The 15,827-nt window shown below is 38.7% G+C and overlaps 1 protein-coding gene across 1 annotated transcript in view; it reads right to left on the bottom strand.

The window, feature by feature from the left end:
- The window catches only part of DEK (DEK proto-oncogene), a 30,545-nt gene that overhangs the window by 2,040 nt on the left and 12,678 nt on the right, over positions 1–15,827 (bottom strand). Inside the window, exons 8-9 of the mRNA XM_055322674.1 lie at positions 4,413–4,548; positions 4,000–4,148 (exon numbers count right to left, since the gene is read on the bottom strand). Coding sequence (XP_055178649.1) covers positions 4,000–4,148; positions 4,413–4,548 — 285 coding nt within the window. The remainder of the gene's footprint in view (positions 1–3,999; positions 4,149–4,412; positions 4,549–15,827) is intronic.

The following is a 15,827-nucleotide window of genomic DNA, read 5'->3' as shown; positions in this document are numbered from 1 at the left end:
TAAAATTCCAGTGATAGTCTTTACCGTTGGATAAAGAAGAAACGGCTGCTGTGTAGGAACACACATGTGCCTGAGCAGTGCTCTGGCTCACCAGAGAACTACAGCAACGGGCAGAAAACAGACTAGTGTCCACACGTTCTGTGTGATATAGGCTCTTGGGACTATCAGCTGAAGTAACAGACATGGGTGAGTTAAACACCTACACGCACAGATCTTAAGGGGACTCAGTTCTTTATACTGGCAGGTTACCTGTCAGTGTCTCGCAGAGACTTTGTACTTTGTCCTGCTGCATCCTCCAACACTACTTGAACTCCAGTGAACTTCATTCAGCCTCCACTCCGACACCCAATCCCCTCCCCAAGGTTAAATCCCTGAGAGCCAGTGCTCTCAGCTCTCAAGCTCTACTCCTACAGCTTTTCTAAATGTCTGTCTCTCTGTCAACTGGCTCCTTGCTGCTTGACTTCACGCAGCCTCCATCCACACCTGCAGGCTTCACTCCTGAGGTATAGGGAAGGTAGGCAAACTTTCTTAGTCAAGGGCCAGACTAAATGGCTTTGGCTTTTCCAGAAACACAGTATCTGCTGCAACCACTCAACTATGCCATTGTAGCGTGAAAGCTGCCACAGACCACGCTAGAATGAATGGATGTGGTTGTCACATTCAACTATTTACAAAAAAGCAGATGGGATGACGGATTTGGCCCGCTGGCAGCAGTCCCTCAGTTCCTACAGACGGTCAATCACTCATATCACTGCAACTGCTCGCGCCCTTGTTCTTTCTCTGCAGAACTCCTAATCCTGAACTGGTCTAACTACCAACTTTTCTAGGGTCAGTCCAGAGAAAAGAATGCTGTGGGAAGAAAGAACTTTTAAAAGACTGGTCCCATTTCAGGTTCATGGCATCCAATGCCAGAGCCTTGCCAGCAGTCCCTCCTTTGTTCCTATCAAGGGCATTTTCAGCCTTTCCTCCTCCTTGCTCTTGACCAAGAAGCCACTGTTATGCATTCCTTCCGCTAACACAATTCTTCCCTCCAGCTTCTTTGTATCTGGATCCACCAATACCCCCCATTTCCTTGACCTTCCTGAACCCTCCGCCGTCCCACTCCTTGCCCAGCGCAGGCCCCAAGCCTAACACACACGTGTGCTTTCTCTCCCCGACCATCCTAAAGTCTTTCATCAGCCTGTATCCCCACCCTCCATGTGGCTACTATTTTCCTTCCAAAAAAGCTGTTTAAAACAGCTTTAATTTTTTTAAAAAGATTTTTTATTTATTTATTCATGAGAGACACGGGGGTGGGGGGGTGGGGGGCAGAGACACAGGCAGAGGGATGAAGCAGGCTCCACGCAGGAAGCCCCATGCGGGACTCGATCCCGGGACCCCAGGATCAGGCCCTGGGCTGAAGGCGGCGCTAAACCGCTGAGCCACCTGGGCTGCCCCAGCAGCTTTAATTTATTCACTTTCCTCACTATTCATTCTCAGTCCAAGGGTCAGTAATCCTAGCAGTTACCATCCTCGAGATGGCTTGCTGGGAACAGTTCCCTCCTGCACACCGAGTCCAAAACAAGAACTTCCAAGTCCTTCCCACCTGACCGCTCCATGTTCATAACCCCCTTAAAAAATCACAAACATGCTCACGAAAACCAAAGGCTCAGAACTAACCCCCCCGCCACCGTCCCTTGTCCTTGCCCTCAGAGGACACCGGTTTCTAGTTCGCACTGTATTCTTCCAGGCTTGAAAACTGACTTTTTACACAAACACAGAAACGTATCAATGATGGTACAGTCTTTCTGTATTTACATAGATGGGGAAATACGCTGTACGTTTAAAAAGGTGACAATACCTGGAAGGTTTTTCCATGTTCTTTTGAACTGCTACATAGCATTCCAAAAATAGATGTACCAGTTTAAACATTTCCCTATTGATGGCCAGTTAGCTTGTGATTTTTCAACATTACAGACATGCTGAACATTACTGTAATCACTTTGTGCAGATGTGACTCTGTCTTTAGCACAGAGACCTAGAAATGGAATTGCTAGGTTAAATGGCATTTGCAATTTAAATGTTAAGATACTTCTTAATTGTTCTCCAAAGCTGTTACAACTTTAAGCACAAATACATCTCCCTCCATGCCAAGCATGGAAACTCTTCATTTTTGTCAAGCTAGTAAGCAAAAATAATTCAATTTTTATCTTCCTCATGAGTAGGGAAAAGTGTGTTTTCATGTTTACGGGGCATTTCTATCCCCCACCCTGAACTGCTCTCTCTAGTCCTTGCCCATGGAAGGTCATGACCTCTCAACTTGCACTACCCTTCTCCTTCTGGAAACGGTCTCCTGTCTTGGCTTTGATAACACCTCTATGACTTTTTGTATTTTGTAGGAATCACTTCTTAACTCTGATATTAATGATCTCCAGGACTCTCTGACCTTTGCTTTTCTCCCCCTCTATCTCCTTGCCTGGCCCACCACACCTCTAGACTCCTGGACTGAACTCCCAGCAGTAGCCCAGGCTGGCTTTCTCTCCTACCGTGCGAGAATTACAGTGGTCACAGTGTCTCCCACTAGATGCTCCAAGCACTTCATCTCATAATGTTGAGAACAAAACTCCTCTTTTCTCAGAGTGTACCCTCAGTTCTCTTCCCTCAATGGTTAATGCAGCTATGTCCTAACACTCACACGGAGCAATCTCTGACCAGGCTGATTTCTGAGTTGGATTACGGTCACCATGTAACTTTGATATGACAAACCTGGGTTTCTTGCCTCTCATCCCATTCTTCATTCTGTCCTTCTCGATGTGTCTGGGGCGACTTAAAAATCAGACTATATGTGCCCCTGATCAGCTCCCAATATCCCAACAAGCCTCCCAATTCTCCCATTAGTTTGAGGGAAAAAAATAAGCTCTGCAGCGAGGTATATAGGAGTTCTACAAAACTTTTCCTTTTCTTCCCTTATGCAACTTCCTTCTTACTGTAGTCTCCAGCCAAATTAAACTAGTCACTATTCCTTGCAGTCCTGTCCTCTTTTACGCACCTGTGTCCACACTGTTCGACTAGATGGCACAGCTGATGTTCTAGGATCCCTTCCCTCCTCCTGGGCCCACATTGGTGTGGCTCTTCCTGTGGTCCCGTGGCCCCTTCTGTACTCTTCCAGCGCAGCCCCCACCACCTGTCCCCAACTCACTGCACCAGCTATTTCCTCGTATCTCACCTGATGGTTAGCCCCTGACAGCTAAGGAACGGATTCCCCAGCTTTACCCCCAAATCTATCCCAGTGTCTGGTACACAGTAAAGGCTCAGTGAATGCTAAATGAATAAACAAAACAATTATCAAGGTCTCAAAAAAGCATAGAATATTTCATGTTTAGTATGTTTGAAATTTTGATTTGGCTTTACCATGATTAACTAGATTCTAAAATCTCCCAATCTGGATCTAGGGTATGGAATCTCTATGGAATCCTATTCAAGACTAGGTCATTTTAATTTCTGAGTATCAGAAACTAACTTCATAGAAATCTGGGCTAAAAACCTGATCTATACCATCCTATTAGAACAGTAATGCTGAAAACAAAGGGGTTCATGAGAGTCTGTTTTCTTAAAGTAATCTCTACACCCAATGTGGGGCTCGAACTCATGACCACGAGGATCAAGAGTCACATACAGCTCCAACTGAGTCAGCCAGAGCCTAAGATTCTGCTTCTTTAACATAATCTAAGGATGCATCAATAGTTTTCTCTGCAGTTTGTATGTATCACTTTAACTTTATTCACTGTACACATGCTACTGTTATTTATGAAGTAACTTCAATAGGGCAGAGGCTTCGACTCATTTATTTAACCATTTATTTAACGCACAGTATCCCAACACCTATAAGAATGGCTGGCATATAACAGTTTAGCAGACATTTATTCAGTGAATGAATGCACTTAAGAATCTTGCTTTGAACTAAAGGCCAAGTGAATTTTTCAAATAAAAGCAAAACGATGCAAGTATTTGTCCAGTTACCTCCTTGCAAATCTGCTTCATTGTGACTTCCTCCAAGTTGGCACTAGCTAATAGTTTCTTCACGGTTTCCTTTAACTCTTCATCTGTAGGAGGTTTCTTTAATTTTTTAATTAAAGGTTCATCATCTGAACTATCCTCGGATTCACTTTCTAAGAGAAGATAAGCATTCATGAGATTCTCAGAGAGGTATCAGGTCCAACTACACATCACCACTCTGTAAGCTATGTACATAATATGCATGGAAATTTTTGTCAATTGTGAAAATTTTTAACTATAAGACACTAGAACACGACTCCCTCCCGCCCCCAGCCCATTTTCTTTGCAGTTTCTCTGTTTCCACACACACTCCTAAAGTGCTCTAGTGTAGGAGTCGTACCTCCCAGGTTGCTGCAGACACACCATGTCTGACATACCTTTTTTGGAATTGTTCTGATTTTTCTTGGTGGTGCTGCTATCTGCCTTCTTAACATTAGCACTCTTGACAGTTTTCTTACTCTTAGAAGTGGCTTTCTGCTTAGGTTTTTCTCTTTTAGAAGTCTTTTTCGGGGGCTGTTGGAAAGGAAAGCAAAGAACATACATCAATGAGATGAATTCCATTCCTCTATTCCTCTGTGCCTCTCAATGATACCAAAGAAAATTAATGTATTCAACATCACCGATGAAAAATTATTAACTAGTTATCAATGTTAGAGGTAACTGATATGCTCAACAAACTTCATTTTATCCTGACGCAAAACTAGTCACAAGAATCAAACACTAAAAATAAGATGCCCAAATTGATTACATACTACATTAGAGAAAACTTTATATGCACTGCCTTTATCTTAAAAAGAAAAAAATACACCTCTAGAACATAGGTGTTATTAATATTCTTCTAGCTAGAATGGAAGTTCCATGAGGACAGGATTTTTTTTGACACTCTAAGTGTATCCCGAACTCCCAAAACAGTGCACCAAGTACAGCAGTTGCTAAGGAACTATTTATGAATATATGAGGAGACTAAGGCTCAAGAGGTATTTTGTTCACAGCCACATAACTAACAGAATACACACAGTGATGTTCAAATAGATCTGACTCCAGAACCTGTTTCCTTAAACAATGACTCAGCTGATCTTAAAAAAAGCTAAGTAGGGATCCCTGGGTGGCGCAGCAGTTTGGCGCCTGCCTTTGGCCCACGGCGCAATCCTAGAGACCCGGGATCGAATCCCACGTCAGGCTCCCAGTGCATGGAGCCTGCTTCTCTCCCTCTGCCTATGTCTCCGACTCTCTCTCTCTCTCTGTGTGTGACTATCATAAATAAATAAAAATTAAAAAAAAAAAGCTAAGTATACTTATCTTACACATATCTATACATAGATTAATTAAAATGACAGTATTATAATTTAAACTTTGTCCGAGTCAGGGTCTATGATATTAGGGAACATTTTTTCATTTAATTAATTTTCCCAAAATAGAAGCATCTTATATAAGCAAATAGCTCAAGATAAGCTAAAATCTCATTTTCATACACCAAAAATCTTGCAAATTACATCTGACAGAATGTCTCTCCAATGTTTTACACTTTAATTTGATTATCATAATTCCTTCTTTAAAAAAAAATAACAAATAAAAAATAAAAAAAAAATAACTTACTCTTAAAGAAAATTAAAGTATATAGACCAATCTGTCCCAAGAGTTAAGTGGGCTCAGGCTTTCTTAGTTCAATTTAAGTGTTTTTCCTCTTGCCACACTGCCATTACTATGTATTCACACCAGGCCACAAGCACCCCGTCCTACTGCAATCATGTACTGGTGGCTGGCAGCTGGCTAACCTATCTAGTTTAACTGCTACTAAAAATGCATTTAAGAGGTGGCAAGGGGCCAAAATGCTTTCTAAAAGTAAAGTATATGAGATTTACTATGCGTTTTTGCTATTTAGAGGCCATTTTTACTTATTTCCTACTTTTTGGAGGTGTTCTAAAGAGGGAGGATGGTGGAAAGGTACCACTGGTTCATCAACTTTCTAATGAACGAAGTTTTATTAAGTGTTCACCTAATTCATAAGAACCATAGTAAGGAAAAAAAAAAAGAACCATAGTAAGTCTAAAAGGGAATACTGAAATTTCCTAAGTTCTGTTGGTGTACTTGATACACAGAATAATCTGTATCACTTTTTAGTCAAAGTTTAATGAAATCTGGATCTGTAGGGGATTAAAATATTTTACAAGAAAGTAAGTTATTACAAAAAAGGGATAGCTACATTATAAGCATTATTACTTGATCCCCATCCAAATTAGATTAGAATCACATACTTAAAATAGTTCCTGAGCCTTTTAAGGCCAGGGTATACAGCTATCATTAAAATTTTAGAAGGCACATGATATGGCACCATTTTAAAACCTGCAAACTAGAGTAGTGATAGTTTGACAAAGTGTTAAAACTTCAGTGATAAATGAAGGATAATCAAGCCATCTCCACGAGCTGTTACCACTGGACAAACAACGAAATGAAACTACACTTCTGTATTTCACACCATCTTCCACAGCAGGCATAGTGTTTCCCAGTTTTTTTTTTTTTAAAGATTTTATTTATTTATTCATGAGAGAGAGAGAGAGAGGCAGAGACGCAGGCAGAGGGAGAAGCAGGCTACATGCAGGAAGCCTGATGTGGGACTAGATTCTGGGTCTCCAGGATCATGCCCTGGGCCAAAGGCAGGCACTAAACCGCTGAGCCACCCGGGCTGCCCGTTTCCCAGTTTTTTAAGTGAACTACCCTATTAACAGAAACACTGTAAACATACTGTCCACAAGCACTACAGAACCCTAACAGGTAAGAATGTGGGCTCTGGAGACAAGCTGCCTGGTTTCAGATTCTGGCCCCAGTTCCCTCATTTGCAAAATGGGGGAAATGTGACCATACTTCATGGCTTTCTGGGAATAAATGCATTAATACACGGAAAGTATGTTTAGTGGTGCCTGGCTCACAGGAAATAGTTAATAAATATTAGCTATTATTACTATTTTGAGTGCCCTCCTTTATAAAGAAATTCTTTCATCAAACAAATGTAGTCACTTAAAGTCTTAAATTTTTCTTAAAAGGCACATTTCAAAGAATAGATACACAGAACAAAAGCAGTAAGATACGCTCAATGACACCTGTGTTAGTAACTAACCATGTGTTTATTTCATTACGTTCTGGTAGATAGGACTACCCCCACAAACATCCATCCCTGTAATAATAATCTACATGATATATATACACTGGATTTCACTTATTGTTAATAACCAACAAGTTATTCTGCAACATATTTAAGGTGGGAATTCAGTAAAGCTTATCTTTTTTAGACAGATGCATACTGTTGGCATGCAGTAGTGGTGAAAGCGTAGTAGTAAAATAACTGAACTCTAGAAAACCACAGGTCTACAGGTTTCATCTCAAGCAGAAAGGCAATCAGAGTAACTCACATCATGTGAGTTAGCCTTGCAGATGTAAAGAATCACCTCAGCTGCCCTGATGGTAAGTTTTAGGTATGTATAGAAGGAGGTTACTTTGAAAAATGGGCGTCCCAAAGGACCCTGGACTGGGACACAATGGACAATTTCTGGCAGGTAAGGTGAATGAATAATCACATACTTTGGAGGAAAAGAGGCCCAGGGAGAGCTGAGGAGGAGAGTGGAAGCACGCCCAATTACACTCTATAGGAACTTTCAAATCCTCATTATTTTTCTTCCCTCTTCTCAGGACAATCTCTTCTTGAGTCTAAATCCAGCCTGCCAGTGACCTTCTCTGAATGTTCACTGTACCACCAAGTGATCCATCTGTGGTCGCACAGTACCTGGCCTACAATTCGCGTATCCCTACTTCATGTGAAGCAGTGAATAAGAACGCAGGATTGAGAGCTAAACCCTGCTTCACACCCTGACTCCACTACCGACCCATTCTGTATTCTCAAGTACATCACTTACCTTCCCCACGCCTGTTTCCTCATCTTTAAAATCCAGACTTTGCTGAATTTAACACTTTTTTTTTTCACATTTTCACAGTTCAGCAGTACCTGAACTGGGGTGCATTTTATAATTTACATTAAAATGATACCTTATCAGCATCAGAGACTTGATGAATGGTGGCCGTATCTGTAGAACTGTCGTGAGGATTGAGTAAATAAGTATAAGGTAGCAGAGAGAATAACATCTAATACATAGCATTATTAAACTAAGTTATTTATAGCCTGTTTCCCCGCCATATCACAAGTTCCTTAAAGGTATATTTGACAATCTCGATGAGAAGAGACACCTGATTGTCTTATTTAGCTCTATCTGTCCCCAGCAACCTTACAAATGTTTGGCATAAAGCAACCATTTAAATATTTGTCATGTTCATCTCCATATCATTTGTAGGATCTGGTTTACTTGTACTCTATACCCAAGATGTGCTTAAAATGTAATTGAAAGGATAAAAAAAGAGGCAGTTCCATACTACTACGTTCACATACATTATCTTATATGAGCTTAAAAAAAAAAAAAAGATCCAAAGACAAAACTGTTTATCTCATTACAAAGGAGGAAAATATATCTGAGTAGTTGAGAGCCAATGCCTCACAGCTAGTGAGAAGCAAAACATCTAATGAAGTCCAGTGTGCCTACCCTAGATTAGTTGCTTATGGAAATGACTAACATACCTATGTATCTCTTTAAGCCAGAACTGAAATGTTAGAAATAAGCCAGTGATATCATAACCTATTTATATGGTTAAATTTAACTTTTTCCATTACATACAAATGTTACCATGATAAAGAATAAAATAATGTTGGCAGAAAATGCAAAGTAGCAACAAAGGATCACCAACCTTTGTATTAGGGCTCTCTGGCCATTACCCTCCAAATTTTGTAGCGGCCCCAGGATTTCTTTATAGAATTTTTTTTTTTTTAAGCCAAGATGGGCCTTAGTATAATCCAATTTTGTATAAATAGTTTTTTTTTTTTTTTTACCAAATCTCTTCCTTTCACTCTGCTGACTTCTCCTGTTTATCCTTTAAAAGCTCTGATCAAATTGTAAGCTACTGTGAAGCTTTCCTGCCTGGATCTTTACTCCTCACATGTCTCCAGAAAGAGGTAAATACCCTTTATCTTCTGAGCCTCTACATTATCTTGTCTAAACGTCCTTTTTAAAACTTGTAAGTTAATACTGTTTTCCTCCTGATCTCTGACCTCTTCCTTTTTACCAACAACTGGTAAGCACAAAGAACCCCATCTTACTTGTTCCTTGATCTCCAGTGTAGGGCTCAGAACTGGATCCTAGTAGTTACTATGTAATTATTTGGAGACTGAGATGGGACAATATTCTTGGAAACTATAACTGTTGAAGATCTACTCCAGCTCTGAGACTGTTTCATCAGCATCACTCTGCTTCCTAAGATAACGTTTGCCACTTAACAGCAGCCAAACTTCTTGATTTTTAATATAACTGTCTTCTGGCACAACTTACCTATATTGTGTTGTATGTGCAAGAGGAAAAAAAGAGACCATTAGGTAAATCATCAAGGCTGAGGCCTGGGCACCTATATATTTTTTTAAAGCCCCACAGCAGACTCACCTAGTTATAAATCTTCTAAGATGAGAGATAAATTTATAGTCTGAATCTCTCACTAAGCTTTCTCTATGAAGTGTCAGAGGTAATTAATTTAGGCTTTGCTTGGCTACAGTGCTTACTGTCGTAATCTTCATTTTCTAACAAATATTTCAAAAATGAAAAAAAAAAAAATCCTCCGTTTCCAGGCCATAGTGTGGATCTGGTGTGTAGGCTATGGTTGCCAATTCCTGGTCTAGATTATAAATGATTGGCCCTAGAAAAGGCAGGAACTAGACAGTCAATAAGATAATTTCTTAAGTTATATATTTATGTCAATAGCTTTTAGCTTTTTTAATAATTAGAAGTGGATATATACTTATTAACTTATCTAAAGGTATTGCTTAAAATCAAATTTGAGTCTAAATCACTAATTCTATATAGCTAACTCTGAAGACAGAAGCATATGAACTAGCAGCTCTGTAAAGAGTAATAAGGACAGACAATAAAACATACTAGTGTATACCTGAAACTAATGTGACACTGTGTGTCAACTGTACTCCAATACTAAAAAATATATATATGTATATATTATATCCTTGGGGTACAAAACTGAGAATATATCATCCTCTCACTTGGAGTCAGGACTAATTCAGAAACAAGATGTGTAAGTACAGGGCATGTCACAGATTCTCAGTAATTCTGCTCCTTGTGTTTACCAATAAATGCTTACTGAATGAGTGGTGGTACCTCTCCCCAGGTAGACTATTCCTAGAAGACAGAGGCCAGGTCTCTCTCTTTTTCCCTACTCAGCAAAACTCAGGTAGAATAAGACCATCACTCTGAATAAACAAGAATGATGTACCCATTACTTATACAACAAGACCCAGCCTCATGAGTTTTCCATAGTCTGGCTTCAATGTACACTGCTCTCGCTTCATCTCTCACTGTTTTACTTCTGGGACACATTACCTAACCACAAACAAGTGTCAGTCAGAGGGTCCTTGAACCTTCTTGCTCCCCATCCTGGTCCACATGTCCAACTTTCCTTTCTATTCCCAAGGTCAATTTCAACTGACACTACTGTCATTTCTCTCCAAAGCCTTTTCCTCAGCAACAGATAGCAACATTTTCATTTGGAAATTCATTATTCAAAGGGCATTTGGGTAGAAAATATTTTCTGGAACTTCAATAGCACTTAGTATACTCTCAATTTATTGAATTAACTAATGTAAAAATGATAACATGAGAAATCCCTACTTTAAAATCTCTCTTAAAATATTTTGAAAATTTTAGTAATTATAGCAAACCCATCATGTAGCCCATTACAAAGAAAAAATGTTGGAGGTACTCATGAGTTACCTAAAGTTGTTACTTAACCAAACAGGAGTCAAGACTCAAGTCTTTTATCAAAATATCTGGGAAAAAATTAGGTGGTTAAGTTTAAAAAAAAATTAGGAAAAGGCTAGTTTCCAAAATGTCACAGGATTTATTAAGATTCCAGCTTGTTAGTTCTAAATCTGCTGTGAGTGGTTCACTCAGAACCATCCGGTATTGTAGTAAGTTTTAATGCACTAAAGGGAAACAGACAAAAATTGACCGCTGCCATTAATTTCAGGTAGTACCATGTACTGTGATCTCATTTTGTAAAAGATTAGTACCATAATTTTTTTTAATTTGAGGATTTTCTGTATCTCTGACAACCGTGAAGGTATAGAATCAGAGGAATGACACAAGCACTTTTTGAGGGAAGGCAAAAAAAAAATCTCGGGAGAAAAGGCTTACCTATCTTTTATAGGCAGCAGGGCTCTTGAAGGAGGGTCTCCAAAAAAGACGCCTGTCACAGAGCCAGAATCCTGTCCTCACAGCAGAAAGGTTGTACTGGGTGAACAGATGAACAAAATAAAAATTAGCTTAAAATACACTATTCTTTTAACAACTTGGCTGAGAAAACTCAAGAGTGCCAAGAGTAAAGAATGTGCAAGGCTCATTATATTTCACGAAAGATTATGAAAGCGAGTTAAAGTCTAAGATTTTATTACGGTGATTATTCAAGTTTGCCTTCCACCAAAAGATTTCAGTAGTTTATATGGTTTTGTAAATCCTCTGATGAAATTATGAAATGAAGGTGGGATTCTTATTTTTTAGAACATTAATTAAGGACTAATAAAACTTTTCCATTCACCCTTCCACTACTACCAAATAATTCCTTGAATAGTCCAAATGTTTCCTGGCTCTGGAAAGCTACCACCTGGATCTCACAGCCTCCCCTGCAGCTATAGGTAGAGAGGTTGTAAAGTTCTGCAAAGGCAACTTACATGGAGATCTCTGGTAAAAGGCATCCCTTGGGGGGGGGTGGGGAATGAGAAGGCTACTAGAAGAAAGCCCTTTACTTTTCTCTGGAACAGAGATTCAATGCCTAAAGGTAAAAACACCATCCTGTAATCGTGGTTAAGTACCACATATGCAGATAATGTGCCTCAGGAAGAAACAGGAAGAAACAGGGTATTCGAGTTAATACCTTTCCTGAGCCGATGTACTGGCCCCAAATGGCCTCTCTGGATTTCTCGTCATGAAAGAAAAAGAAACTCTTGCTTTGGACATTACTAGTAAGGTTTTTAAGTATTTACAATTGGAGACATTCCTGATATGTATGGGTACATTCAGATAAATTCTAAAATACCAAGTGATAATTCAGTTTGTTGCTGTAAGAATGTATTATAAAAATACTATGAAAAATTGAAGGAGTATTGGAATAAAATTTTTAAAAACTATGCTTTCAAGGGTCTAAGAGATTATCAGAATTATTTTCTCCAATGTGGGAAGCATAGCTCCTTTTTTCCATACTTTCCAATACTTCTCTATGCCTAAGGCTAAACATCCATGGTAAATGATCTCACCAGTTCTTTTCAGCAATCTTCCCCTAAAGATGCTAATCCAATATAAGAACCAGATGATTTTCAGAATAAGTTTATAGAAAATAACTAAACTTGTCATTTTCCTATCCCTCTATTTTTAAGAAACATTACCTACAAATTTCCTAATTCTAAACTGATCTCCTTCTACTACCCTAATAAAGCAAATGTCCAAGAGCTAAGATGATAAGTTTAAAACAGCTCTTTTATAAAGGAATCATTACCTAAGTCACTCTTGGAAACAAAGAGCAACTTCTTACTTGAGTTACTTCTAAAGAAAAGGATTAAAAATTGCTGTGAACCACTCACTGCCTATCACAGAAACAGCTATAGGTACAGAGAAGCTCCAACAAAATGTCTTGGCTAGCAATTACTAGCTAACATGCTTAAACAGGACATGTATCCTTACAAAAGGCTTAAAAAAACCTGCCAATTGTTTTAACCGTGTGGTTTTCAGTGACTTCATTCTTACATTTAAGAGAGAAGAAATTTACTTAAAAACTTCCTAGTCTTTCACACAGTTTCATATGAAAATGAATGAGGGCAGCCCGGGTGGCACAGCGGTTTAGCGCTGCCTGCAGCCCAGGGTGTGATCCTGGAGACCTGGGATTGAGTCCCACATCGGGCTCCTTGCATAGAGCCTGCTTCTCTCTCTGCCTGTGTCTCTGCCTCTCTCTCTCTCTGTAGGTCTCTCATGAATAAATAAATAAAATCTTAAAAAAAAAAAAAAAAATGAAAAAGTACCTACCTCATGTAACTGGTCAATGGACAACTATAACTTGCACTGGATTTCTGCTTGAGTTAGAGTCCTAACTTTAGCAATATGATATAGATTATTTAGTCCAAAGCCCTCAACTTACAAGGAAACCAAAGATAACATTAATCTACCCAAGTTCAGAGTTACTGAATCCAAGAATCTACAATAAAACAAGAAAATATTAATGGGGGAGAAGTCTTATTTATGAAGGAAAAATCTGTCTCAGGAAATAAATAATATTACCTTAGTAATTTTCTATGAAAGAATCAACAAAACAAAAAAATTCTATCTATAGGCAATCCACAACTTTTCCAATCAACCTGTAAACTCTTCTTTTTGGCCTCTTAGAAAAAAGGTCCTATCATAGTAATAATAAAAAACAATGCCACTTATGAAGTCCCTAAAAAGATTACCACTTAACTGAGTCCTCAAAAAAATGAAAAAATAAGGAAAAACAGTTACCACAAAAATACTATTCCTCCTGCTAGTACTTACCTTTCAAAGGCAATCAGAACCTTTCATAGGAATGGAATCAGTAATACAGTTTTTGAGAAGAATAGTCCTAAATTTGAGATAGCCTTTAGAACAATGAATAGCAGCTATGGCTGTTGGAGGGAGACGGAACAGGAAAAGAAAAAAAAAAAAAGAGAAAAGAACTATTTCTTGGTCCAGGTGTTATTGGATTGTATTTTACAAAGTTTGTCAGTGCCATCCAAGCAGAATAACCACAGCACAGAGCATTAGGATACAATATTTATGTTGTGTGACTTTATACGTCTGTAAAAGCCTATTTGTGTTTTCTTTTTTTCTACATGGATTTTCACTATTTGACCTGGGTTTCTAGCAAATGATCCTTTTTTATGGTACTGTAGAAAGGTTTTATAAGTGGGACAATTCCACTTGTGGTCTTTATCCAGGAACCCATATGGTTACAAATCAGAAGTCATCTATATTCACAAAGTTCAAGTAATTCTACTTAGAAAAATCTGACAATAATCTGGAAAGTAAAAAAATGAGTATAAAATACCCTCACCTTTTAACCTACACATTAGTAATGACAGAAATATTGGATTTAGGAATATTACATAGGATAAAAACTATTTTAATACTAATAGTAATAACAGCAGCTAATACTTAGAGTGTGTGCCAAGTACTGCTCTAAGTGCTTTAAATAAAGTCAATGAAATCAACCCTTTGAGGCCAATACTATTATCAACCCCAAATGACAGATGGGAAGCTAAGGTATAGAGTTTATAAGTAATCTGCCCAAAGTTATACTCGAAGGTACAGCTGGGACTTGTTCCCAGATAGTTTCCAAAGCCCATGCTCATAGTCACATTGTCTCTATGCAAAAATTAGATGTTTATATTCTATGACAACTTTTCACACTTTAACTCTGCCTTTAAAAAGGTTTTAGGAAGCAGAGTGAATACACGTAGTAATAACCCAAAATCTGTTGAATGAGGAATATCATTACTGCAAAACTGCTATTATTATGCATTCACATAATAACAAACAGGTTTCCCTCCTGATGTCCTTAAAATCTATTCCATTAAAACCTTGAGGCTGAGATTACTCATCTTCCCTTGCTCTACAAATATATTATGAAATACCTGCTAGATTGCAATATTCTTTTGGAAATTATAAAGCACTTCATACTTAGCTTTATAGAAGTCTTTATAAAATCTGACATTAGAATAATCATGGGTTTTAAGTACCTAAAAACAAATACACATATAAAATCAGAGTTCAACACATTCATCACATCTTTATTCCTACTAATCCAGTAGTTACCAAGTGGAGGTGATCCGCCCCACTCCTACCCTCAAGGACATCTAACAATGTCCTTGAACACCATTTTTGGTGTTCACAATTGGAGGTTTGGGGAGGGGAGGTGGAGGGTGCTGTTGTCCTCTAGTGGGTGAACATTCTATAAAGCACAAGACAGCCCTCTGCAACAAAGAATTATCTTGGCCTAAAAAGTCAAGCCAATAATCAAGTCCCTAAATAAGGGAGATGACCTAATTTACATAGCAAGTTCTGACCACTGAAGGAGACACCAAAACAAAACAGTCTATTGAAACACTATTAGCCATAACAAGAAGTCATCTCCTTCTTGATGACTCCTGAGGATACGTATCAAGGAGAGGGTAAAGCTAACTCTTCAAATGGTTCAGCAGCTCTCCTCTTCCTGAAGTTTCATTTGTGAAACTAAATAGTCTCAAAATTTTATAGATATGCCCAACTAAAAGAAAATGGCAGGCATTCCTAAGTGATACAAAATTTGCCCATGAATCAAATAAATTTCAAACACTGTTCTTATTAAATAGCCCCCATTGAGCTGAGAAAAACTGGGGTCCTTAAGCCCCTTGCTTTTTTGCATAGAACATAGAGTAAAATGGCTCAAGTCAAACATAAAAAAAAAAAATTCTCAATCTGCTTCTCTGGTGGTTCAATATATGCAACGCCCCACTTCCCATTTACCTATTCTAATCTTCAAGGGGCAGCTGAAATCCAGGCCACATTAACCTCACTCTTCTAACTCCAAAGCTCTCACATCTGGGTGGCTCAGCAGTAGAGCATAGGCCTTTGGCTCAGGGCGTGATCCTGAGG

Source organism: Nyctereutes procyonoides, unplaced genomic scaffold, assembly GCF_905146905.1.
Source record: "Nyctereutes procyonoides isolate TBG_1078 unplaced genomic scaffold, NYPRO_anot_genome, whole genome shotgun sequence".
NCBI lineage: Eukaryota > Metazoa > Chordata > Mammalia > Carnivora > Canidae > Nyctereutes > Nyctereutes procyonoides.
The sequence above is the reverse complement of the archived record's forward strand: the minus strand, read 5'-3'. Positions and strand labels throughout refer to the sequence as shown.